At 32.1% G+C, this 27,937-nt stretch overlaps 3 protein-coding genes and 1 pseudogene across 3 annotated transcripts; 2 read left to right on the top strand and 2 right to left on the bottom strand.

Annotated features, from left to right (window-relative positions):
- Nucleotides 1–228: 228 nt before the first annotated feature.
- Nucleotides 229–2,073, top strand: LOC145567004 (protein NUCLEAR FUSION DEFECTIVE 4-like; annotated as a pseudogene).
- Nucleotides 2,074–4,104: 2,031 nt separating this feature from the next.
- LOC145569455 (metal transporter Nramp7.2-like) lies at nucleotides 4,105–8,810 on the bottom strand. The gene is made up of 11 exons (XM_081628798.1): nucleotides 8,646–8,810; nucleotides 7,609–7,687; nucleotides 7,220–7,260; nucleotides 6,755–6,833; nucleotides 6,311–6,525; nucleotides 5,928–6,109; nucleotides 5,591–5,660; nucleotides 5,215–5,496; nucleotides 4,843–4,974; nucleotides 4,555–4,650; nucleotides 4,105–4,441 (listed from the first exon to the last, which is right to left on the bottom strand). The coding sequence occupies exons 1-11, from the start codon at nucleotides 8,808–8,810 to the stop codon at nucleotides 4,175–4,177; spliced, it is 1,608 nt and encodes a 535-aa protein (XP_081484924.1). The 3' UTR covers nucleotides 4,105–4,174.
- A 3,236-nt stretch (nucleotides 8,811–12,046) lies between these two features.
- On the bottom strand, nucleotides 12,047–16,428 carry LOC145569454 (metal transporter Nramp7.2-like). Its single transcript, XM_081628796.1, has 11 exons — nucleotides 16,246–16,428; nucleotides 15,851–15,929; nucleotides 15,513–15,553; nucleotides 15,330–15,408; nucleotides 14,981–15,195; nucleotides 14,137–14,318; nucleotides 13,923–13,992; nucleotides 13,513–13,794; nucleotides 12,963–13,094; nucleotides 12,479–12,574; nucleotides 12,047–12,379 (listed from the first exon to the last, which is right to left on the bottom strand). The coding sequence occupies exons 1-11, from the start codon at nucleotides 16,426–16,428 to the stop codon at nucleotides 12,104–12,106; spliced, it is 1,635 nt and encodes a 544-aa protein (XP_081484922.1). The 3' UTR covers nucleotides 12,047–12,103.
- Nucleotides 16,429–24,919: 8,491 nt separating this feature from the next.
- LOC145569453 (putative aquaporin NIP5-1) lies at nucleotides 24,920–26,909 on the top strand. Its single transcript, XM_081628795.1, has 4 exons — nucleotides 24,920–25,160; nucleotides 25,914–26,333; nucleotides 26,458–26,519; nucleotides 26,711–26,909. Exons 1-4 carry the CDS (start codon nucleotides 25,050–25,052, stop codon nucleotides 26,907–26,909), a joined length of 792 nt encoding a protein of 263 aa, XP_081484921.1. The 5' UTR covers nucleotides 24,920–25,049.
- The last annotated feature ends 1,028 nt before the right edge of the window (nucleotides 26,910–27,937 follow it).

Here is a 27,937-nt window from a genome sequence, read left to right as displayed (position 1 = left end):
TTACCTAATTGGCTATTGCAAATCTTATCATGTGATCTTCTCTTTACGTAAATATTATACCTGGCTGTTCAACACAATAACTTTTGGTAAAGAAAATTATTTCTGTCCTAATTTGCTCTTGCATATCTTTAGATAATCACTCTTGTAATATATAATGTAAATGCTTCTACTTGAAACATTACACCACTACTTATTTCTCTCAAAACACACACACACACACAAGTAAAAATGGCCACTGACAGTAGTCGTTTTGATGGCGGTTGTACAAAGGCTAGAAGCTTCACAGTACAGCTCCTCGCAGGGCGGTTTTTCATGGCATTTACAACCATCATAATCCTCTCCTTCATTGGTACCTCCTATATATTTGGTCTATACTCGGGTGAAATTAAAACTACACTTGGGTATGATCAAGCTACCCTTAATCTCCTTAGTTTCTTCAAAGACCTTGGTGCTAATGTTAGTGTCCACGCCGGTCTCATCATGGAGGTGGCCCCACCATGGGTGATCCTCTCACTTGGTGCGGTTGTTAACTTTTTTGGCTACTTCATGATCTGGCTCTCGGTCACTCACAAGATCTTCCGCCCTCCGGTTTGGCTAATGTGTCTATACATCACCATTGGGGCTAACTCCTTAGGGTTTGCCAACACCGGCGCTATAGTACCCTGAATCAAGAACTTCCCTGAGAATCGAGGCGTTGTGATCGGGATATTGAAGTCATATATCGGTTTAGGTGGGGCTGTTATGTCTCAATTATATCATGCGCTTTACGGCAATGATACCATAGCTGATGGGGTGATCTTACTCATCGCTTGGCTACCCGCACTAATTTTATTGCTCTTTGCATTTAGTGTTCGAGGTCATAGACAAATCAAAAGAGAGAAGAAATTTTTTAATGGCATCCTTTACATCTCTCTAGTCCTTGCGGGGTTCATCATGGTTATGATCATAGTGCAAAAACAAGTCGAGTTCAGCAAAATGGGTTATGGTATGAGTTGTGTTGTCATCATGCTTCTCCTCATACTCCCTATCTCCCTAATCTTTAGAGAAGAGCTATATAATTCTTCAAAAGCTATGCTTGAAGTGAACAATAATACTCGAGCTCCATCCAATACCCTATCCGAGGTGAATGTCATGCCTGGTAACGATAAATCTCCATCAATGAATCAATCTGCTAATAGTAATAGTAATAGTAATAGTAATAGTAATAGTAATAGTACTAGTACTAGTAATAGTAATGGAAATAGCGATGTAGAGCATACAAAAAAGGTGTCATGTTTCCAAGATGTATTTAGCCCTCCGGCTCTAGGGGAAGACCACACCATCTTACAGGCCACGTTTAGTATCGACATGATGATATTGTTCCTTGCTACAATGTGTGGCATAGGAGGGAACCTAACCACAATAGACAATTTAGGTCAAATTGGAACATCATTAGGGTACCCTAGAAAAAACCTTAGCACTTTTGTGTCCTTAATTGGTATATGGCAATATTTAGGGCGTGTGTTAGGAGGACTCATCTCGGAGCACTTGTTAAAATACAAGTGGCCTAGGCCTGCTTGTCTCAGCGTCGTCCTCTTTACCTCGTGCATTGCTCACCTTCTCATAGCCTTCAACGCGCCATATGGCCTCTATGTAGCATCGATTGTCATGGCATTTTGCTTTGGTGCTGAGGTGACCTACCTCTACTCTATCATATCCGAGCTCTTTGGGCTCAAGCACTATGCTACGTTGTACAATTACGGCTCATTGGCTGGTCCATTAGGGTCGTACATATTTAGTGTGAGAGTCGCGGGGCATTTGTATGACAAGGAGGGATTGAGATAACTCAAGGCGTTAGAGCCAACGAGGAAGCATGGGGAGGAGTTGAAGTGCAATGGAGTCAAGTGCTACCAGTTGGCCTACATTATAATCGCGGCTGCTACGTTCTTCACTGCCCTTGTGTCTTTGATTCTTGTTGCTAGAACAAGGAAGTTTTACAAGGGGGATATTTACAAAAGGTTCCAAGAAGATGATGAGAATAATGTGACATTAAGAAGAGTGGGTTCGGCTGGGAAGGAAGAAGAGACCAATTAATTGGTTTTACTCGATTTTTCATTTTTTTGTACTCCTTCCGTTTTTAAAGACTTGCTCCATTTTTCCACGCACGGAGTTTTAAGAGAAATTTGATACTCCCTCCGTTTTTAAATACTTGTTCCATTTCTCCACGTGCGGAGTTTTAGGATAAATTTGATAAAGTAATAAAATATGGAAGTAGTGGGATAGGTGAAAGAATAAAATATTATAAAAAGCAAAAGTAGTGAAGAGAATTGGAGGAGGGAGAATATGAAATTAATAAAATATGATTTATGTTGGGTCCACTAGGTGAAAAATGAATTAAATATTGTAAAAACATTCCAAATAAGGAAATGAAACAAGTATTTAAAAACAGCCGAAAAAAAAGTGAAACAAGTATTTAAAAACGGAGGGAGTATTTGCTATAATATATTTCGTATATTCGTGTATCAAGTGGATTGATAGTATAGTAATTGAACGGTCCTTGATTTGATTTTGGGTGTTGAGTGCTACTGCTACTTTTAAATTTTAACCAACTAAACTAGTTAGTATATGTATCTATAGAGATCATTTAATTTGAGGTAGTGTCTATTAAAGATAGAACCCATTTGCTTGTAGTTCATTCGTAGAATATAATAATACTTTGCACAATAGACCCATGAGAACTTCTCAAACATTGATGATAAGTATTATTATATCAGATAATTCATGAAAATACAAAAAGTTTCAACTTTTGTAGGTCACCAAGAAACCTACTCTAAATAATACAAGTATAAGACATGCAATATTCCATTTGTTTTCGACTAGGGGTGTCAATTCGGGTAAACAGTTCGGGTTTGGGTTGGGTTTATCAGTTTCGGGTTATAACGGGTCGGTTTATAACGGGTTGAAATAATTAGCGGGTCGGTTTTGAAAATTATCGAGTCAGTTCGGTTTGGATTTTGTAATTGCAGTTTCTATTCGGATCGGGTCCTTATCAGGTCGGGTTCTAGTCGGTTCGGGTCATAATCAATTTGGGTTGAATCGGGTCGGTTTGAAAACGGGTTTAGCCCGTTTAATGTGGGTATCGGTTAAAAACAGTTCGGGTCTTAATCAGGATGGGTCGTAATTGGTTCGGGTCATAATCAGTTTGGGTTAAACTGGGTCGGTTCGAAAATGGGTTTCGGTTCAAAACAGATCGGGTAAAATCGGGTCCAATCATTATCGTTTCAGGTTATAATCGGTTTAGATTGAACTTGGTTGGTTTGAAAACGAGTTTACCCAATTTGATGCGGGTTTCTAATCAAATCATATCGGGTTAAAATTGAGTCGGATGATTATCGAGTCGAATTAGTCAGATAACGGGTAGGAACGGGTCATGTTATAATCAAGTCAAGTCATAAATAAGTTGGGTTTATCGAGTAGTGGGTTGAAACGGATTAGATCATAAACATATTGGGTAACAGGTTGTAATAACGGGTTACAGGTTTTAAACGTTTTGGTCTCAACGGGTTACAGGTCGTAAACGGTTCGGTCACAACGGGTTACGGATTATAACCGGTTCGGTCACAACGGGTTACGGGTTGAAACGATTCAGGTTTATCGGATTTTTATCGGGTTTTAACGGTTTTCGGTTTAAAATGGGTCGGGTTACTATCGGGTTTAGGCGTAATCGGTTTGGGTTGCTTTCAGTTTCGGGTTGTAACGGTTTGGCTTGATACCGGGTCGGGTTAGTAACGATTCGCACAAATTCGATTTAGTTCAGTTTCGGGTTGGAAAAAATTGGGTCGGGTCAGTTTTCGGTTTCCAAAAACGGGTTTTAAGCAGTTCAGTTCCTTTTCGGATCGGTTCGAAACAGTTGGGTTTAACGGTTCGGGTCAGAAACTGATAGCTCTAGTTTTCGAGGGTTCAATTGTATTAGAACAAATGATAGCATGCTTATCAATCATACGCAGGAATTAGAGGACATAGCTTGGGGATAATTAGGCTCGAACGGATAACCTCCATCACGTCAAGGTACGCCTAGCACTTCTCAAAGATCTTACCACTAAAATTAGCACGTCAAGAAATTTGCTACATACATTTGCGTTACGTTACACAATTCGAACATAGACATTTTCAAAGCCATATATAAGTTTGCATATTATGGTAGCGAGACATTAGCTAGATCGTCCTCTTTCTGAACCACATTTGTAGTGTCGATGAAAGTTTCAACCCTATCTTTTCTAACCATGAGGTAGATGACCGATAAGATATAGATAGCAATCAATGGAAACACGACGATTCCCATGAACACATTACCAACTTTAGGTAAGTTATTGTGTAGCAACCACCCAAGGAAGGCCGTGATCAAGTAATAGATGTTGATGCCAATTATTCCAAGTCCCAAAATCCATGAGATGACAATAATCTGCCCAAGTTAAAAACTACTATTAGTAACATCTAAATCAATTTTATGATGAAACACTTCGTTTTTTAGATTAGGGGTGTTGAGTTAGTATACTTGAATTGAAGTTAACTTACAACATTGGAGTTCTTGTGAGGTCCCATCTTGGTAGAACTACTGCTAAACTTGAGGAGTGGAATCAAAGCAAATGGAAGCTCAAATGATAATATCATCTACAAAATTATATTCATTGTATTAGTTGCCATAATATATACATCCGTATGTTATATAGAAAAATGAATTGTGATAGAGTATATAAATCAATTAATAGGCTACAACCATCAGTTTAAACTTTTGGTCCTCTAACAAATTCAATCAATTATATTGTATTGTGTACATCTAGCAAGATCGAAAAAATCACTGACCGAGGCAATAATAATGAGTTTCCCAGCTCCTGCTGATCCTCCGATGATAGAAACTATTAGGCTTGGCGTAATAGCCACCAATCGAGTAACTAAATTCCTTAACCATGATTTCATTTTAAGGTCCAAAAATCCCTGTACACAAAATATATGTAGCGTCAAAATTGTTATATAATATTATTTGTTCCTTAATAACACAATCCATTGAATTCCTTGCCCTTTTTGTTATTATGAAGTTGAGCATACAGATGTTGGTAGGTGAATTGAAAACATTTTCTTTGTTATCGTATTAATAAAGCTGTGTACATCTGATCCCCTTGATTGCTTCGCGCAAAATGTTATTTTACAATATTATGACATAATAAGATGTTATACCTGCATAATATATTGGCCAGCATAAGTCCCAGTGATGGTAGAGCTTTGCCCCGAAGCAAAGAGAGCAATGCCATAGAAAATCGCGGCAGTTTTTTTGCCTAAGACATTTTGAAGAAGGATTGAAGCATTGTTAAGGGTCAAGTCACTGCATTGTTGTGCCTCTAGTTGTGTAAGATTTTTGCTTGAACAAACTGTGCCGGATACTGATATAATGGCTACATTGATCCAAAACGCGATAAATAAAGCAAAACCACTCTCTAATAAGAAGTATCTACATGCTTGCTGCAAAATAACATTAGTTTAACTTAATGATGGTAATAATAATCATATATATTAGACATTAGATCAATAGCTTGTTGTATTCATCACTACATACATTAATGCCTTTCGTAGACATGGTTACTTTTCTTGATAACACAAGTGCTGAATGTAGAAACAAGTTGTGCCTGTCAAGAGTCAAGTTTTGGATAATTGTTAACATCACTAATTTTACCAAGCACGGATTAAAAAGTTAAAAAATACATATACTTGATAAGAGTAAAAAAACCTTTTCTTGGGCCTTAACGAGGCCCAAGAAAAAGTTTTATACTATAAGTGCAGTTTTTTTTTTTTTTTTTTTTTTTTTTTTTTTTTTTTTAATACGTAATGATTATTTTCTCATGAATCAAGTGAGAGCTTAATGATTGAGTTTGTGAAATTGTATGGAAACTTACGGCATAACAAGAGCACCAAGCAGCGCGATGGAATCAGCAGTGGCGTCCTGGCCTTGAAGCTTAGGAATAAACATGCCCTCAACCACATCTTTTACTGGCGGCTTCACATAACCCATCTCTCCAAAGAAGCAAGCTCCCATTATAAGCACTAATATTGCTATCAACAATTCCAACTTCCTTATCTATAACACCGCCAAAAGAAACATAGAAAAAGAACCACAACATAAGACTTTTTTTTCCATGATTTTTGTTAATGTACATACGCCCACACATGTATAAATAAAAAAAGTTGTCACATTGTCTCAACCTTTTATGTTCGTTCATTAATCATAAACCAGTTATATATATATTCCGAACTAACTAAATCATAGATGTTGGATTACCCCATATTTTTGAAGTCCAAGGAGTAGGAGAGTGCTTAAACCAGTGAGAAGAACACCAGCCCAAACAGGAATATGAAAGAGGATGTTCAATGCGAAGGCGGTGCCAATGACTTCCGGTATATCGGCTGCGATTACTGCTACTTCTGCTAGCATCCATAAGCAATACTTCACTAATACAGGGTACTCTGCTTTGCAATGCTCAGCCAAGTGTTTACCTGAAAAAAAATAAAGTATCATTCATCTTGACATACTTATATAAGATGTATATTAATGTTCGATAAACTATAATATCGGGGTAATATTTTAGGTACTCGTCGTACAACCAGTTGTACCTTGTGCAAAGAGTACCAGACTATTTCATTCTTTTTGATGTGCTAGTCACGTGTGTGCAAATAGACAAGAATATGCGTATTATAGTTTTACGATTAAGAATTTGGGGCTTACCAGTGGTCACACCAAGATTTGCTGCTAGAGATTGGATAATCAAAGCAAAAATCAATCCAATAAGAATCACCCATAGAAGCTGAAAAATGAGACCATCATATTAGTACTTCTTCCTTTCAAGCTTTCCCGTTATACATACGAGCTAAAATAAAAAACTAGTGCTATTAACGAGCACTTCGTAGATAGTTGGTCTTAAGTGAGACATGTAACAAGTCACCCACGACTAATCTCTTATATATATATGTATGTACAAATATAATACAAAATAGTTTATATATATTTTTTATTTATTTAATTTTTGACGGGTGTTAATACATAATGTAATATTATCAATCAAATAAAGACTTAACCCTATAGGTGAGTCGGCTATGTAAACCAAAAATAATTATTATATGTAATTATAAAGTAATATTATCAACTGTCAAAAAATAACTGTAATTATAGCAAAAAGATAAGAGTAGTTACCGAGAATCGATGATTAGCTCCTGCTTGCAAGTCGGTTTCCACTGGTACATCGCATCATATCAAATGAAAATATGTAAGAAGACAAATTCAACTAAACATAATAACTACTAAGTATTATATATACTTCATCCTACGTATGTGTTTATAATAATTATTTGGTTTATTGCTTTAATTTGACATATCTACTAATTACAACTTACTTGATTATTGTATGTGTCATATTCAATATTACATAGTTTGTAGATAATCAAAAGAAACATGTAAGAAAATCTTAAAAATTCTAGCGTAGTTATCTGCTATGGCCGACTATCTTTGACTATCATTGACTATATTAACAAATTAAATCTTAACCGTTGATTTGTAAGTAATTAAGGGAAAGAGAAACTTACAATTGCCAGGATCTAGATAAGCCAAGGAAACCAGGAAGCCAGGACCAACAAATGATAAGAACTTTTTCCACCCAGGTTCCTATAACAATTTATCAACTAATTAATTAGCACATTTAATTTAGTTTTTTTGCGTACAAAGAACTAAGTACGAGTTTATTCAAGAGAAAATCAAATTTAATAAATATATATAATAACTTTATAGTTTAAAATTTAGTGGTTAGACTTTTGAAAATTAAAATTCAAAGCTTACGCCATTATCTAAATGTGGTTCGATCAACATAACTTGAAGATCACTCTGTGGCTTTGATGTTAGAGACTTTAAGAGATATACATATATTGATAGTTGATACCTTGATTATTGTTATTATGGTGTCAAAAAGAAAAAAATTATTTTGATTATTATTGTGATGTTGTATATTATTATTTTGCTAATCATATATGATACCAAAATAACCAAGATATCAAGAGATATGAAATCTCTTAATATCTCTAATTTTTGACACCTCATGTGAACACACTTAATTTTGAGGGTTTTTTTTATTTTTTTTATTTTTTTATTTTTTTTTTATCCTAATTTCAAATAAATTCTACATGGATATCAACTAATGAAATTTTAACTTGTAACCCATAAGTTTCTACCTCACTTGTAGCTAATGACATCTCTATATTAGATGGATGTAATGCCTCTCTCAATTATATGAATTTACTAGGATTACCACTATGTTTTAATACGACGTTCCAATGTGTTGGACCTTTCAAGTGTATGTAAATAGTACGTTTTGAGTGAGCACAAGTTATATAAACTGACTAGTCCGATACAAGCTAAGGGTTTTGATCACAACTTAATATACGAACTAAACTTTAGCAAACATACTGATAGCTTTGATACGTGATGGATCAAACAAGGCCTTATTTTGAGAGAGAATACTTAGTAATAATGAAAACTAGATTAAAAGAAATAAAACTTCGACATAATAATTATGAAAAAAAAAAAAAAAAAAGCTAAAGAACGAAAATAACATAAAATAGATTATGACCTTATTAGTTGGAGCTTCATCAAAGTGTTTGCTAGGAGAGAGCGAAGGCGAACCATTATCAATAACTAAATCAACATTATTATTAGGAGACGTTGCAATGGCAGCTATTCGATTGCTACCACCTAAAACTCCAGACTTTCTTCCTTCTTTCTCAAGAGTTGCCATTTATTTATGTATATATCTTTTTGTATTTTTCTTTGATAATTGATGTTTTATACTTATATTTAAAGGTTGAAGAATGGAGCTTTATATATATATGGTAAATCAGTAAATAACACCTTCACCATTTATAAACTATATATTAATGTTAGTTGTAATATTAATTAGCAAATTATTGCTGATAAACTCTTATAAAAATATGATATTTTGTTGTTCATTTGTGCTTTGATAAGCTAGCTGACGTATAATAAGAAAGAGGCATGATTCCACACTATGTAGTCCACCTAAAAATATCAATGTTTGTATTTTTTTACTTCTCTTTTTATAAGTGTCACATTTTAAGATTTTCTACTAATTAATATTTTAGTGATAATATAGTTTTATACTTTACCTAAATAGAAGTTTACATAATCTGTGAGTTTTTATCTAAAGGTAACATATATAATTTTTTCAATCATCATTTCACATAGGAGTGGAGTTTTAAAGCTTTGATCTATCCCATGAAAAGTCACACATACGTAAGAATAATTAATAAAAGAAGAGAAATGCGTTCATTTTAATTATATGATTACATAAACGCAGCGAAATTTTCTTTTTAGACATAAACTTTTAACGCAAAATTTCCTTTAGCTTAGACCGTTAGACTTGTGAAGTAGACTCTCTTAACTTCAATCTAACGGTTGCAACCCAAATCCATAATTAACATATATATTAATTATTAATACTTGTTTTCTCCTTGACTTTTGAAAGATATTTATTAATTTGTGGATTTGGTGGTAAAAAAGACACATTAAAATTATTATGGAATATTATTATTAAATATTATTAAGGAAATTAAAAGGGGCTACTAATTTAAAATAATAAGGTTTGTTAAGTGATGTGCTTTATCCCTAATAGATTTTATGACCAAATTAATTGAAAGTTTGATAATTGATAGATTATTATTTTATATTCACTTCAATTCTATAATGTTTATAGTAAGTAGCTACCTTACCTTTCGATGGAAAAATTAGATACTTGTAGCATAAGAGGCATGAGCCATGACCGTAATTAACCAATATTCAACTGAAGTAACGGCAACCTATTGGCTGGTTATGACTTGTGAAACGTCAAACAAGCAAGCAACCACATATCTACAAGGCAGGCTTATCTTATTAGAATCTTTTTTAGTATTATTTATCTGATTATATAAAATAAGATTTGACACTATATTATGATGAGATCGAACTGAGTATAATTTACTATATATAGTTGTTGAGATGATCGAACTGAGTATAATTTACTATATACTTCCTCCATTTTTAATTAGTTGACGCGTTTGATTTAGACACATATATTAAGGAGAGGAGAGAGAGTGAGAGAGAATGATAAAACAAATGGGGTAGCTTGTAAATGCAAGGTAAAAAACTTACCCCAAAAGAAAACGTGTCAACTAAAAAAAGAACTTCTTAAAAAGGAATACATGTCAATTAAAAAAAATGGAGGTAGTATACAATAAGCTAAGGCCCTGTTCTTTTGAGCTTCTGAGCTAAGCAGAATAGGGGTCAGCAGAGCAGAGCAGATTAAATTTTAGCAGAGCAGAGCAGATTTCTGGATAGCCGAGCAGAGCAGAGCAGAGCAAATTTCGACATTATTATTAATACCATTATTAATGTTCTTATTATTATTATTATTATTATTATTATTATTATTATTATTATTATTATTATTATTATTATTAATAGGTTATCTCAAAAACAAAAAGTCATACAACCTACAATAAATTATTATTATTATTATTATTATTATTATTATTATCATCATCATCATCATCATCATCATCATTGTTATTATTATTATTAAGTGCATATTCCATTGATTTAGGTGAGTGAAAACATTAACATATATGTACCATATTTAACATATGTTAATAGTAGAAAGATAAAAGACAACGGTTTAATTATTATTAATATTAATAATTATTATAATATTAAGTATTATTTATTTTTTTGAAAGAATTGTTATAATTATTAGAAATTAATAATTAATAATATTATTATATATTAATTCTTAATATTTTGAATTATTTATTATTATTATTGATAATTATTATTAATAATTATTATTATGAATAATAAATATTAATTATTAATATTAATATTAATAATTATTATAATTATTATTTATAATTATTATTAATATTAATAATTATTATAATTATTTTTAATATTTTTAATTATTATAATTATTTAAAATAATAAATTATTATCAACAATACAATATTAATTATTATTATTTAATATTAATTATTATTATTATTGTTATTATTAATTATTATTTGAAAATAGAGCACAACAGATTTCTTTTGAGCACAGCAAAACAAATTTGATCTGAGCAGAGTAGAGCAGAGCAGCTCTAAAGAATGGGGCCTAAGCTTAGTAGAGTTGCCGAGGATCTCATCACCTTGTGACTTTACCCACGACTTCAAGGAATTCCCTTTAACTCACCCTTCTACCCTCAAGTAGTCAAGTTTTGACCTGCTAAAAAGTACGTGTCAACCAACAAGAAGCTTGATGGGACACCTTCACCTTTACATGTCTTCATAATTTCATATACAAGAATGAATTATCACTTTAAGAATCACCAATCAATTTTGGACGATACTGGAGTAAGTACGTAAAAAAAAAAAAAAAAAAAAAAAAATCTCAATGTCAAAAGTTCAAAGTCATCTAATTTAGCAATACTTATTGTTTATACATATCTAATTTAATGGCCAATCGTAAATCAACATACATGATACATCTTACTATCTCAATAGCAACTGAATACGTATACTAATCATATTAATAACAACTCATTTATAGGTACAATTCATAGTTTAGTGTTTTTTTTTTCTTTTTTTCGGACATATGCTTAATCTATCACTATAACTCGTACAAACTAAAATTTCTCTTACATCGAGCTAAGCTAAAAACTATTACATCGTCTGTTCATTTACACAAGTATATAACAATTTAATGTTACATTGATCACTTACATGATACTTAATAACATAAAATGTTTGATTGGTTCTATTTTCAAACCTATCTATTTGGTAAAATCCTTTCTTTCAAAGATAATATTGGCGCTCTTGTCAAAAAAAAAATAAAAAAAAAAATAAAAAAAAAAAAAATAAAAAAAAATAAAATTGGCTAAGTTAGCTAACATCGCCTAGCCATAAATAATATTTACTCGTACAATTTATCGTTTCATTGATCACTTACATGACAAACAACATACAAGTAACGTTTGAAGTGCCATATATACTTCGTATATATGGTTTAGGCTGTTAGTGTGTCTGGAAGATCATCTTTGTTAGCAGCATTTGAAGAAAGCTCAGGAGAGTCGACGAATGTGACAACCCTATCTTTTCTAAACATGAGGTAGATTACTCCCACAACATAGAGAACTATTAAGGGAAACACCGCGATTCCAATGAACACGTTGCTTATTCTTGACAAACTACTATGAATTAGCCAACCCACAAATCCTGTGCTAAGGAAATATATGTCGATGCCCATTATTCCTAGTCCCAAACTCCATGAGATGATCATAATCTGCATGCCCAAATTTAATTTAGTTAAAGCCACACCTTAATTAATTAGTAGTTTTACTTGTGCTTAATTAGAAATAAAGCTAACATGACTAAAACTTACAATAATGGAGTTCTTGTGAGGTCCCATCTTAGTGGAACTACCGCTGAACTTAAGCAGTGGAATTAGAGCAAATGGAACCCCAAATGAGGCTATCATCTGCAATATAATAAGTACTATATATTAGAGGTGATCAAAGGTCCGGCCTAGGGTAAAAAAAAAAATTAGCCCCCTTGGTCAGGGCGGAATAAGGTTTGAGTTGAAAATGTTTGCCCAAATTCCGCAAATTTGAAAAGAGTTTAGTGGGCTTTTCTGACCAAGTCAAAAAATATCTTATGTATAAAACTTAAAAATGCATGTTTATGGCCCGCAAGAAAATAAAAAAAATTGAGTTGGGCCCTCATGAGTCATGACGAATTTTTTTCCCAAATGGGCCGGGCCTAACAGAATCGGCTCTGATTAGAATGTGTTATCCTAATATCCTTAGTATATGCGTTGAGAGTAAATGCAACCTTGTTTGTTCATCTAATTGGTTAGAGACACGAACCGAGGTAATAATAATTAGCTTCCCAGCTCCTGATGATCCTCCAATGATTGAAACGATTAGGCTTGGTGCAATTGAGATGCATCGAGTCATTAAGTTCCTTGACCATGATTTCATCTTAATGTCTAAAAATCCCTGAAAAGTAATAAAACATATAAATGACTAAAAAAATACTGTAAAAAATAATAACAATTATCATTATGTAATTAAATTGCTACTCAAGCTATCACAGACATTGATTTAGTTATTATAACAACTACTAACTAATTACTTGTCACGACTTTTGGACTTTTACAATTGTCACTACATAACTTCATGATTACGAACATTTTAAATAATAAGTGCATGTTTTGAGATAAATTTAACAAGATCTTAGAGGACCGTGCATGTTTTTTCTCAATCAAGTATGTATAAATCACAAGATAATAAGATAGTGTATATGTGCAGCTTAAAATAAGTGGTGTCGTCATCAAATTATATTCTCTATAATTAAGATTAATATACAATGATGAAGATTGTCATTAAGAAAATAAAGGGTTAGTTAGTGTATTACCTGCATAATGTATTGGCCAGCATAAGTGCCAGTGATTGTAGAGCTTTGTCCAGATGCAAAGAGGGCAATTCCATAAATAATAGAGGCAGATTTTCGGCCCAAAACGTTTTTTAGAAGAAGATTTGCATTATTAAGTGTTAAAACACTACATAGCTCTGCCACTTCTGGTGTAAGACTATCTCCTGAGCAAATTCTGCCTGATACCGATACTACTGCTACGTTGATCAAGAACGCGAGTATAAAGGCGAAACCACTCTCTAGTAGAAAGTATCTACATGCATCCTGAACATCGAACAATCATTTATATTAAAGTATTAGTAATTGGAGAAGTTACGTAGAGTACAATGTTTGGTAAAATTAGCTGAAAGCTTAAAAAAAAAAAAAAAAAAAAAAAACGTAAATAAACATACGTTAATGCCTTTTGTAGACTTGGGTACTTTTCTGGTTAACACAAGAGCTGAGTGGAGAAAGAGGTTGTGCCTGTCAAATTTATTTGCAAACAAAGTAATTAATTAGCATGCATCACTTATGGAAAATTTAACGTAAATAATAATCAAGCAAAACGTAATACGAAGTATATGAAGTTTTTATGATATAAATAGATTGATTAATATGTGAGCTTACGGCATAATTGAAGCACCCAACAACGCAATGGCATCAGCAGTGGCCTCGTTGCCTGCTAGCTTAGGTATAAACATGCTCTTGATTACCTCTTCCGCCGGCGGCTTTACATAACCCATTTCTCCGAAGAAGCAAGCACCCATTACAAGCATAAACATTGCTATCAATATTTCCAACTTTCTAACCTATATCAACACCAAAAAACCAAGACAAAAAAATTACTAATCAATTAAACAAAAAACTATGTACATATATATAATGGGGAAATTCCCTGTTTCTCACGGTGAGAAACGAAATTTGTTTCTCATGGGGGCATTTTTGTGAATAAATCAACAACTTTTTCAATGTTGTGGGCTCCACAGTTGAATAAAGTTGAAAAAGTTGTTGATTTATTCACAAAAATGCCCCCATGAGAAACGAATTTGTTTCTCACGGTGAGAAACTGGGGCTTCCTCTATATAATGTGACATGAATATTGACTAGCATATTGTACAAGTTTGTTGATGATTAGCATCAATGACATGTACAATTCGAATCACGTATACTCGTGTCATTTTAGGATGTATTTTCGTAAAAAACAGTATCAAGTTATGAAACTAATGATGACTTAGGATTTGTTCTCTTCATCTTATTTTCAGTTTAGTTAAGTTCAGTTCAATTCAACTTCAATAAGTTCAGTTCAATTCTTAATTTCATTCTCTCGTAAAATATTCAGTTCAGTTCAGTAAATTAGAACACGCCCTTAGTTGATGTTACATGGTTTAATTAATTAAGTCGTTATAGGGTACGGTCTTTTCTTGTAAAAAATAAAATAAAAAATCATGTTATAGTTTCATGGAATACATACCCCATATCTATGGATTCCGAGGAGGAGGAGAGTGCTTAAACCAGTAAGAAGAACACCAGCCCAAAGAGGAATATGAAATAGAATGTTTAATGAGAAGGCGGTCGCAATGACTTCAGGTATATCAGCTGCTATTACAGCTAACTCTGCTAGCAACCATAACCCGTAATTCACTATCATTGGGTACTCCGATTTGCAATGCTCCGACAAGTGTTTGCCTGAATAAAACAATTATTTGCTAGAATACATTAGCTTTAATTTGATTAAAAGTTGACAATTTGACATTTTAAGGTTTAATTAAAAATTTAGTACGTATGATTGTATGAATTAATTTGAAATTAAACCTTATTACCAGTGGATACTCCTAGGTTTGCTGCTAGAGATTGCGTAATCAAAGCGAAAATTAATCCAGTAAGTACCACCCATAGAAGCTGTAAATTATCAAAGATCAGATCATCCAAATTTATTTGACATTATGCATGAATTTAATTGTATCATACAAATTAAATCATGGTATTTACACTATTACTATTACCTGGTATTTATGATTAGCTCCAGCTTGCAAGTCAGTTTCCACTGTGACATAAAAATTAAAAGACAAGCTATATAAGAACTCTTTGGGGTTTACATGCATGTGGCTTCTTGGCCACGTTAATTCATGGCCGCCCTTGAAAAAATAACCTTATTTGTTAATGACTTACAATAACTTATTGTTTTGAGACGAATGAAATACTTTATTTTCATGTAATTTAAATTTGTCTTACCTAAATAAAATTTGTAATTTCTTATACTTCTATTGTCTATATATTTTTTTCAATTCGTTCACTTTGAATAATTATTTAACTAGATTTATTAATAGCAAGAGAAACTTACAATTGCCAGGGTCGAGATAAGCCATTGAAACTAGAAATCCAGGACCAACAAATGATAGAAACTTTCTCCATACGGGTTCCTATCAATCAAACATTCAGCTCCGTTCATTCAATGTATATATCACTTTGACTTTTTTTAATATACTGGTTCAGCTCCATTCATTCAATATATATATCACTTTTTGACTTTTTTAATATACTGGTTAAAGTGATGCAATTACTCTAAAACAAATGGAGTAACATGAAGTACATGCATGCGGAATAAATGCATTAATTTAGTAATAGTTAGTAAATTGGTAATACTGAAGATAAATGAATTATCCATCACGTACAAACGATATAATTAATTAATGAAATTAAACTAGAGATTATTTAAAAAAAAATTAAGATCATGACCTGTTGATCAGTTGAATTTTCATCGAATCGTTTACTAGAAGAATGAGGGAGAGGATCATTAGTATTACTAATCTCGTTACTTTCATCTTCATCAACTCCCTTAACATCAATGGCAACTATTCGATTGCTGCTTCCTAGAATGCCAGATCTTCTTATTTCATTCTCATCAATAAGTTTTGCCATAACACTATTTGTTTTAAATTTTCTAAATTTCTATCTATAAAATGGTGTTCATTTGTTAACCTATATATAGTACGATAAAGTATACTATAAAAGAAAAACAAATTTAATTATATAATATGAAGTAATTCGTACGATATCTAAGAAAGCAGTGATATAATCTGTATGATTAATTAAACAACCTAATGGGGTTTGGTAATGTACTTTCATAAACTTTCAAAATCATATTGTCTTTTTTTAGTTTCATTAAATTAATAATTGTTGGGGCTCGAGTAACAGATAAAAATAATAACGACGGAAAGAAAATAAAGTACGAAAATAAAGAAAAATAAGACACAATATTTTTACGTGGAAAACCCTCTTAAACTAGGAAAAAACCACGGTCCCAATCTCAAGGGACGAAATGTCACTATAATATTTTTGGGAGTACAAAAGATACCACAATAACTACAATATTAGACAATATGTGTTTAAGACAAAGTGCTACTTAGTACCCTTCACACTAGTACTTCCACTAATTAATCCTAAACACCCTCACACTAATATTGTGTTTAACTCACACCAATTACTCCCTCTCACACTTATGTTTGTGTATTCTTCAACACTAATACACTCACACTAATACTAATGCTTGATCTGTGCACTAGGATGCACCATGCACATGGTGCACCTAGTTATAAAAAAAAAAAAAAAGGCGGAAAGAACATATAGGTGTTTGAAAAATAACATATAAGTGTTTGACAAAGAACATGCATTACCAAAGAACATAAAGACATTACAAAAAGAACGTGATAAAAACTTTATTAAAATTTCATGAAAAATTACACATTAACAGAAATTTTTTTTTACCAAAGATATCATTTCCCCAAAAATAGTTTTTTTACTCTCTAAAAATTCAACTTACCATAATAATTTTAGTTTTCACTCTCAAAAATTATTTTCAACTAAAAATATTTCATGATTTAATTTCAAATTTTAAAATTCAAAATCACATATGTTAAAAGAACATAAGTTATAATGTTAAGAACATATATTTCATACATAAAGAACACACTGATCAAACTCAAAGAACATACGATAATAAAAATAATTTAAATATATATGATAATAAATATAAAAAAAAAAATTACAATGTGTGCGTCACTCATTACCTCAAAGAACATACAAGCCAAATTCAAAGAACATGAAAGCCAAATTCAAAAAACATACTTTGTATTATTGAAACTCAAAAAACATGTTTAACCAATATATGTTAAAAAACATAAGTATAAAAGAACATATTATCAAACATATATAGGTATGTTCTTTGTCAAATACGGTATGTTCTTTGTTCAATCAAATTATGTTATTTCCGCCTTTTTTTTATTTATCGAGTGCACCATGCACATGGTGCACATGGTGCGCCCTGATGTACTATCCTATTTTCACACTAATACTTCTTTTCACTCCAAGTTTCCTTCACTTCTCCCCTCTTGTGCACATACGTCAATTGCCAATTATATAGTCAAAGTTACTTGCCCTCCAAGCTAGGGATGTCAATGGGGCGGGGCGGGGCGGATGTTGGCCTTCCCATCCCCATCCCCACCTAATATTTTCATCCCCATCCCCATCCCCATCCCCGCGACGGGTCCAATTTTCATCCCCACCGGGTACAACTCCAAAACCATCCCCGCCCCACCCCCACTAAGATATCCATCCCCACCTAATCCCCACCAAAGACCCGCCTAATCCCCACCCAAGATCCACCTAATATCCGTATCTCAAATACACAATCTTACATAATTAATACGAATTATAAAATAAAACATTCTACACACATTTTTGTGTTATAATATAAGTGTCGTACAAAGTATTATAACTAATATTGTATTTCATGTAATTATTTTATAAATAGAATAAAAGTATGTAATTTTGCTTTAAAAAATATATAGATGTGGGTATGAGGTGGGGATGGGGCGGGGATGGGGCAGGTACAACTTAAAATCCACCCCCGCCCCATCACCCATGGCGGGTATGGTTTTTATCCCCATCCCCGCCCCACCACCCGCCAAACCGAGACCCATCCCCGCCCCAATGGGGCGGGGATGGGGCGGGTCTCCTACTTGATCCGCCCCATTGACATCCCTACTCCAAGCCTCTACATTAATGCTAGTACCAAAAAGTCAAGGCCTATTTTTCTAACTTAACACTTTGGAGGCCTAGATTTCACCTTACAGGCCAAGGTAAAAATACAAGTCACTTTTCATCCTTCTTTTCATTTTTTTTCATTTTCTTTTACAATATAATAAAAAATAATACTACTAATATGTGATTTGGGGAGATTAACCCAATAATAATGTGTTAACTGAAAACGAGAATACTAACCGAAATATTCACTCATAAAGTCATAAGAAAACAATACCGTACGGAGTACTAATCAACTAGGAGTACAAAGTTAAAGTAGGTGTATATATTATTAACTTCTAAGATGGTAGCTCTACCATTATTATCCATCGAGTTAATTAGCTTTATAGCGGTCCATTAAAATTTTTATTGTCTATAACTCTTGTTTATGAAACATAAATGTAATCAAAATTTATTTCATTATTACATTGTTCAATAATTGAATTGGTTCGATTTGTTATACACATCACCTGAAATTATGCATTGGAGACCATAGAAAATAAAACATTCCAAATGGAAAGAAACGATAATTTCTCAAGTTTGTAGATAATAATCATAATATATATATGCTTTGTATATATCATTCATCTAAAAGTGGATCGAGAATAGAAATCTGTGTTCTTTTCATTAACTTGTCACTTCACGATCTGTAAATTGGGAGATCATTAGAAAACGGATGCAACAATATCACACATGCTTGAATTGCAACATCTCATATTCGGATATTCTCATCTACGGAACTAGACAGTATCTAGTAAAGTTGGTGGTATAAACTATAATAACGTGATGACACAAAGAGAAGAACAAAATTGATGATTTCATGAACAAGTAGGTGTTTTGTACCATAATGATTTGGAATTGTATCAAATATTCATATTCATAAATAAAAATTATAATAAATAAGTATAAAAGTCCGTCCATTTTAGAGGTAATAACAACTACTACATTAAAGTTTAAGGTTCTTCTTCTTAACTATAAGAATAAGGGTCTGTTCTGATTGACTGAACTGAGCTGAAGTGAACTTATTGGAGGTGAAGTGAACTAAATTTTATGAGAGAAGGAAATTAAAAACTGAACTGTACTGAACTTATTAGAGCTGAACAGAACAGAATTGAATTGAAAATAATCTAAAGAGAACAGACTCTAAGTTCAAAGGTAGTTAAAATCATATTAATTGTACTGTTTGTAATTGTTTAATTTATACATGCCTTAATTTAAGTAATGTCGTCATATAGTAGCATAAGCAAGGGCATATCTTTTAATATATAAAACATGCAACTAAGATACACATAGCATTTATATTACAAAAGTAGGTCCATTTAAGAGGTTTCAAAAAAAAAAATAAAAAATAAAAAATACACACATAGTAGGCTAGTAGCATTTATATTCGTATAAACTATGGGCTTGTTTGGCAAATGGCTTTTCATTGGTTTTTTGATTGGCTTTTGGCTTTTTCATTTGGTCAAACATCCAAAATTTGTGTTTGGTAAATGGTTTTTTCAGCTAGTTGAAAAGCTGGCTTTTAAGCCAAAATGAAAAAGCTATTTGGAGTAGCTTTTGGCTTTTGGCTACCTAAGTTACTAATAACATCCAACAGCCAACATGTTTTTAGACTAATATAAAGTCAAACAACTAACAAAAAAGTCAATACAAACAACCAGTCAAACCAGCCAATGAAACCAGGCGACAATCAACAGCCAGCAACGCCAAACAAGGCCTATATGTTGTGTTGCACGTTTAGAGTACGGACTAGTCGAGTACTTTGTATGTTCATGGCTACGTGTTGTAATTACGAGTAGTTTATAGTTAATTAGAATTATGTCGACATTAACAATATAAATATTCTTTGTAATTTTTGTATTTCTTAGCACAGTACACCAATCTGGCTCATTTTGAATTTTCTCTCAAATTGGTACGGTCTCTAATATTTTAACAAGTACTGTATTAATTATGTTTTGTCAACCTTATTATTAAACATGACTATATTTTTCATATGCATACTAGATTAATCCAGATAATAATAATTTAATACCCTGTTTCGAAAGCTAAAGTTGATTATGGGCCAAAAGCCAGTTATTTTAGGCCTAAAGTCCGTGAAAGGAGTTTGTGCCTAATTGATTGCACATTAATTAGGATTAGGGTACAAGTAAAATAAGTATATCACCTAATCTCTCCTAATTAACTTAAACACAATTAAAAAAGGATTACAAAGCCCATGTCGACCCATTAATTTTCCAAACCCAGCAAGTAGGACCAGATTATTATTAAAATGAGTTAAGCATACATTAAGAACCTAAATTTTTTAGTTTTTCACCCTTAAGAAGCTCATGTTTTTGTTTTCACCTTTAAGGTCCTAAGGTTAGCAGTCCAGCCACTTAACTCATCGTTAACCAAAGGTTGATTGTCAATCATAAAACACATTTTTTTTTTTGAAATAATCAACCATAAAATACTTGAGTTCACTAAATTATTAGAATTAAAACAACAGTAACAAAAACGGAAAAACCATATTCAATGCAAAAATAATTCTTAACAAATTACATAATTGTTTTCAGTTTTCATTTCCCAAAAAATACTTCCCCTGCTTTTGCAAAGAATCATGAACAAAAGTAGCCAAAATTATAATCATCTTCTTTGACCTTCCTAATTATGCACCCCTTGAAGGAAAAAAAAAAAAAAAAGAAGATGAAATGTGAATTAGAAGAAGTTGCTGTCAAAAGGTTAATTAAGTTGCTTAAGATTGACCAACCACATTAAATAATTTAAAACTAGTGAGTAGCCCGGGCGTTGTTCCGGGATACTACTTCTATAGTTGTGCAAGTACTAACTTTTAACATCATTTAATAGTGTGTATGTATTACGTATATTTAGTACTTTTATATTATAATATTATTTAGTGTGCAATATTAAAGCATAAATGACTATTTGTCTAGATGGTTAAACAATAACATTTCTTCAAAGAGGTAAAGTGTTCAAAAATTCTCATCCATATATTTTTTTCAATATAGTTGAGGCAATATTAAGTATTGTTGGTAGTGTGGATGATGTGGCATATTGAGGAAATGATAAGTGGATGACGTGGCATAATAAGGAGTTGAGTGAGTGACGTGGTGTAGTGAGAGGGTCTACGTGGCGTAGAGGTGTTTTTAGAAAAGTCTTTTAATATATTAGTATAGATTTTTAGCAACCCCATCCCCTGCTTTACAATAATTAAACACAACACCACTAAAAATTTCACAATCTTAAGACATGCAAACTATTCTTCCCATAATTAAACACAACAACACTTAAAATATGAAATTCCATCAGTTGCTACCACAAATAAACAAATTAATTTTAAAAAATTAATATATTTCAAAAACCCTAAACCAATACAAAAATCCAATGATATAACACCCTCAATTATGTAATAAAAACACAGAAATTGATTATCTAATGTCTTACCTTCAATTTCTAGATGAAATTTGCTGCAAACCCTTCAAATTCTTGTAAAAATGGAGGCTTTCACACTAGAAACGCTGCAAAGAAGTTTAGGAGTAAGAGAGAGAAGATAGGTTGGCGCCAGTCTTGTAATTGTTCCCGATACTCGTATGTAAATTTGGGGGTCAATATGATAAAATTTTGTTTTCTCCAAAAAATTTAATTAAATTGCCATTTATTTACATTTAATAATAATAAAGTATTAAAATTTAACTAAAAAGGACCCACTAATTTAACTAGTGTGGTTAAGTTTCACCGGAAAAGTGTCAATAGGTCCTTAACAGTGAAAATAAAAATAAGAGGTCTTTAACGGTAAAAAAAGTAAAAGTTAAGGTCCTTTATATATGCTTAACTCTTATTAAAATTAATAGGACATAATTATTATAGTACATAAAAAGTTAGAGTAAAAATTAATTGAATTGCTCATTGGTCAAATATAACATACATTATCATATTATAAAAATTTGAACCGGATATAAACAACCAATTTACCACCTCTACAAGTATTCATAGGAAAAAAATGAGATTTATGGCCAACATTCATTTGTAATAATGGCAATTAATCAGATGTAAATTGGATAACGTAGTGAAGGAAACACGAGGAAAAGATAAGGAATAATAATTTTGTAAAATTTGAAAGATTTCTTCCAATATCACTCCATATGTCACATGGAATTTGCTTAAACATGAAAACGATGGTTGATTTCATACTACATCTTCAATTATCACGCTGTTCACGCTCATTCCATTAAAATAAATAATATGTAATCAAGTTATCAAGGTCAACATTGACATCAAGATTGAATAAGTTTCATTTTCTTTAGAAAATATGGTTATTTAAATTGAACTTTCATTAATAGAAGGGCTTCCTATTATCTGTTTATAGTCAATTGTTACAATATTACGGAGTAGATAGAATTTATCATACAAGTACCTCGTATTACACTATCAATGTAATTATTTTAATACTAGTTTTGTGCCCCGTGCGATGCCCGGATTGTTTATTGAATTTTAAGATAAATTTTCATTCTATATCAAATTTTAAAATATATAATAATTAATATAAAATTAGTTAGGAATTGATGTACTTTTGTTACGATTAGCTATCTAGTAGGTATGTAATGACTAAGAATAATGTTGGTGGAAATTTTCGATTTAGTATAATACATTAAAAAAATAAAAAAAAATTAGCAAAAAATAAATTAAATAAAATAAATGTTCAAAGCTCGTTGGGTTGACCCAAACCCAAAACTTTGGGCAAGGGTTGAACATTTCTTGACTCGTAACCTGAAGTGACTTAATCCGAGATGACTCATGACCCGACCTTAATTGACGGGTCTATATAGTAATAAATTTTATTAGATTGTGAAGTATATTATTTTAACCGATTTGTATATATTATAAATGGATGTTTTACGCTTTAAACTAATTCCTTCGCTCAAAAAAAATATTATGATATAAAAAATAGATTTATATGATAATTTTTTAGAATTATAATCTAATTTTTTTTTTTTTTTGAATAAAATTATAATTCAGTTTGTACATTTGAAATATTGGTATTTTATCGAAAATAAAACTCTAAACTAACAATTTTATCCTAAAATTCTATCCAAATAGAATTCTAAACTAATTTTTTTTTTTTTTAATTTTAGGAAGTCTATTTAAATCTATCCAACGTGGCGCGACACTTGGTGAAAAGTTAGAATGCCAAGTGTCGCTGCCTCGTGACCTGGCTAAAAATTTAGCTTTATATATTAGTTATATGATATGATAAAAGAATACTTTGAGAAAAATCAATAAAAATATTTTACATACTTCAACCTGATCTGTTATAGAATCGACCACATTTTTTTCATAAAAACATTTTTGTGAAGCAATGAAGTGAACATTTAAACTAACTTGCTAGGTAGTTTTGAGAAGCCAAAAAAAAAAAAAAAAAAAAAAAAAGCATGAAAAGTACTCCAATTTAGCATAAATAATATAATTTGAAATCTCAAATGAAAGGAATATTTGTGTCTACTTCACTAAGAGAAGATATAGGAATATATCAATATACTTTAAACTAATAAATGCATACATCATCAAAAGGAGTCAAATAATCTCAAAGGAGCAAAAGTGTTAGAACTAGCTAGTGTGAAACTTATTAATACGGAGTATTTTTTAGCACACTTATTTTATTTTATTTTTTATTGTTATTTTTTTTGTCAAAGCACACTTAATTAATTAGATGTTAAAATTTTGAGAAATATAGTGAGAATAACATTTTTCCTTTTTCCAAATGTAAGGCTATGCTAAATTTAATATTGGGATCGATCTAACACTCTTAAGAGTACGTAAATCATACATATACACGTATGTCGTGTTAATTTAATTTGGTGTTAATAAATTAAATTTGTACATCAATTCACCTTTAAATGTAACCATGATACATTAGCTCTGTTATATTTACATTTTTCCTAAATGATCACTTAGGAAATTTTAAAGTAATTAATTATCATATATGAGTATTATACTATCTAGTATGTAATGTATGAATTGATGATGACTTCAAATAGATTCTACTTTGTATATGATAATGACTTATAAATTCTTCCACCATTCTTGCATTGCTTAGCTTGGCACTTTTATGAGCCACGAAGTTAGGGTAAAGGAATTAAATAAATAAAATTGAAATCGGACCAATCGAAAAAATATATAATTTCATTCCTAATTTGGAGTAAATTTCATGTATGCATGGATCGTGCATGAATACCTTTGAATGGCTAATTTAAGGAACCTTAGCTTAAATCTTTACAAATATAAATAGAGAAAGAGAGAGAATTATTGATACAACATCTTGATCAAACTAAGATCTATTGATCATACGTAAAAGAGTGTTATTGTGTTAAGTTCAACAAAAGAAAGATAAAGTTTACGTACTACATTTTTTGAATAATAATTAAGGTAATCAAATAGAAAAACTAGCTGAAATTAAGGAGAAAATGCCGATGAACAATGAGATGTCGCCGTCAGCAACACCGGCATCTGTAAGTGATCGGCCGTTGATTAAGTCGTTCAGCTCTAAGGATGCCAGGATCTCACTTGTGCAAAAGGTATGTTTATTTGTATAATGCTTGATTAATTATATTCACCATATAAATCAATACCAAAGGATATCGGCTCACATAATTAAGCTTTTTCACGATTAACCCTCGTTTTTAGAGAGTCGTACATTAAAGAATAATGATATAAACGTTATTTGATCATAAATCATAAATACCGCCTCCGTCCAACACTTTAATTAATTTAGCTTATTGACATCAATTAATTTGGTTGTATTTACATCGTGCACCTAAGGCTATGAAAGTATATACGAGTTCATGTGATACGTATGCATCAATATATTTTCATGCGTAGCAGTACATGTTTATCGCTAACTTAGCTTTTGATGAATTGATTTATCAATATACGAAGCATAAACTTTCAAATGTATAGAAATGTGTAATCACAACGTACTATGATATATACTGCATAGTTAATATCATAATGAACTTATAACATGAAATCATGAGGGTTTTTACAAAAACATACGACCTTCTTCGAACACCTTCAAAATTTTGAATTTGAGATACAAGGCCATTCTAGCTCTTTTCGCTTAGGTTAATTTTTACGCTACTGATTATAACTTATTTTTCTTAATAAAATTATTTTATACTCCGTATCAATAAATTCTTCGCACATGGTTGTTGTCTAATACATAAGATTTTACGTTTCCATGACATGTTACATTGATTATTGATTATTCCAGATTATACTTGTACTTTATTTTCATACATTATATGTTGTAAAATTAAATTAATATTCAGGCAGGAGCAGAATTTGTTGGAACATTCATACTAGTATTTTCAGCGGCAGGTGGGCCCATAGTCAACCAAAAATTCGACGGAGCTGAATCTTTATTAGGAAATGCAGCATGTTCTGGGCTTGCTGCTATGATTGTTATCCTTTCTATTGGACACATTTCTGGGGCCCATATTAACCCTGCTGTTACTCTTGCTTTTGCGGCCCTTAAACATTTTTCATGGGCCGAAGTGCCCATTTACATTGTGGCCCAATTCATTGGAGGGATTTCAGCTGCTTTCTTGCTTAAACTTGGTTATCACCCTTTTATGTTGGGTGGTGGTACTGTGCCATCTACTAGCTTTGGACAGGCGTTTTTGCTAGAGCTTGTTGCAACTTTCTTCCTCATGTTCGTCATCACGGCTGTTGCGACTGATACACGTGCTGTAAGTTGTGTTATTTTTCGGAAATAATAGTCATATATACTAATTTATTATAATATAATATAGGATCACGTGATATTGCAAACCAAACAAATTTAATTAATATATGATGTAACAATTTTTGTAGGTGGGTGAGTTGGCGGGCCTTGCAATTGGAAGTACCATCCTCCTTGACATACTTCTCATTGGGTAACTACATTGAAAATTGTCGCAATTCTGTTATTTTGGCCTTTTGGGCACATGCAGCAGTGTCACAAATAAAGACAGTGATATAGACGAGATATAATTCTAAATTAAATCGGGCTTTTTGAGTGTTATTTAAAGAGGTTAACAAATTAATTTAGGTGACATCCATGATAATGTTGATACTTAATTTGTAGGCCAAGTACCGGTGGTTCAATGAATCCGGCGAGGACACTAGGACCGGCCATAGCAGCGGGAAGGTATCATGGAATATGGATATACATGTTGGCACCACCCTTTGGAGCCATTCTTGGAGCAGGCATATATTCACTGATCAAGATAAAGGAAGATGTGAGTGAAGGATCACCGCAACGTGCTAAGAGTTTTAGCCGCTAAGCCGGAAAGGATCAAATGTCGTACACAATCCAACACTGTGTTACACACACACGAGAATATGTCCGAGTAGGTGGCAGGTGGCCGGGCACGGAGGAAACCTACTAGTGTAGGAATGTGCCCCGTCCCTTGCCTTACTTTCCTTACTTCTGTATCATTTGTATTGTTGTGCATAGATGTTACTTCCGATTATTGATCCACTAGAATTTAAATTGGCTACATTGTAATGTATGATAATGTTAATAAATCATCATCACTTAATTTTAAATTTTAAATTGGTCACGTAAGTCGCCTACTATTTTATTTGACAAGTGACAATCATCAAAGAAGTTACTTTTGGAGTGTGCATGTAATTTTTTTTTTTTTTGGTTTGATTATCATTGTGATTAGTGTTTTGTATTCTTGGAAAAATTCTTATTACCCAAAATATATGTGGAGTAGTTATGAATTGTGATTATATGTTTGTCTACATTTTATTGTTTGCCTAGCAAATTTTAATTTACTAATGGTTATTAAATACTAACAAGCTAAGAGTAGCAAATTAGAGATAAAGGGTACATATATAAGGGGGCGTTTGGTTTGCAAACTGGTATAGGGTTGGAATCAGGAATGAAACCATAGTGGTATGGGTTTGGAACTTGATTCTTAATACCATATGTTTGGTATGATTATGGAATGCTATTTTTTTCTTTTATTTGATACCTAAAAGTATGAGAATGAGTCAAACCCACCTCCCCTCCAAGATTTCTAAACCTCATACCTTGGAGATTTGAGGTATGAGTTTGAAACTTTTAAAATCATAAAACAAACATAAGGTATGGGTTTAAACCATTCTAAACCCATACCCTATACCTTAATTATATGAACCAAACACCCCCTAAATATGTATACTAGCTAAAGATGGGCACGGGCCGTGCCGTGAACAAAAAATTGAAATCCGGCACGGGCACGACAGGCGGCATGGTCGTCGGCACGCCGGCACGGCCCATGCCCAAATAAAACTTAATTAATTAAGTTTACTTATAGAAACT

The sequence above is a fragment of the Chenopodium album genome, chromosome 11 (assembly GCF_948465745.1).
Source record: "Chenopodium album chromosome 11, dcCheAlbu1.1, whole genome shotgun sequence".
NCBI classification, from domain to species: domain Eukaryota; kingdom Viridiplantae; phylum Streptophyta; class Magnoliopsida; order Caryophyllales; family Amaranthaceae; genus Chenopodium; species Chenopodium album.
The sequence above is the reverse complement of the archived record's forward strand: the minus strand, read 5'-3'. Positions and strand labels throughout refer to the sequence as shown.

Coding starts and splice junctions, on each gene's coding strand:
- LOC145569453 (XM_081628795.1), top strand. CDS start 25,050: ATGCCGATGAACAATGAGATGTCGCCGTCAGCAACACCGGCATCTGTA. Junction 25,161..25,913: donor GGATCTCACTTGTGCAAAAG/GTATGTTTATTT, acceptor ATTAATATTCAG/GCAGGAGCAGAATTTGTTGG. Junction 26,334..26,457: donor TTGCGACTGATACACGTGCT/GTAAGTTGTGTT, acceptor CAATTTTTGTAG/GTGGGTGAGTTGGCGGGCCT.
- LOC145569455 (XM_081628798.1), bottom strand. CDS start 8,810: ATGGCAACTCTTGAGAAAGAAGGAAGAAAGTCTGGAGTTTTAGGTGGT. Junction 4,975..5,214: donor CTGGCCAATATATTATGCAG/GTATAACATCTT, acceptor TTTTGTGTACAG/GGATTTTTGGACCTTAAAAT. Junction 4,442..4,554: donor CTCACAAGAACTCCAATGTT/GTAAGTTAACTT, acceptor TAACTTGGGCAG/ATTATTGTCATCTCATGGAT.
- LOC145569454 (XM_081628796.1), bottom strand. CDS start 16,428: ATGGCAAAACTTATTGATGAGAATGAAATAAGAAGATCTGGCATTCTA. Junction 15,930..16,245: donor AAAATTCAACTGATCAACAG/GTCATGATCTTA, acceptor TTTGATTGATAG/GAACCCGTATGGAGAAAGTT. Junction 13,795..13,922: donor AGTCTACAAAAGGCATTAAC/GTATGTTTATTT, acceptor TTCGATGTTCAG/GATGCATGTAGATACTTTCT.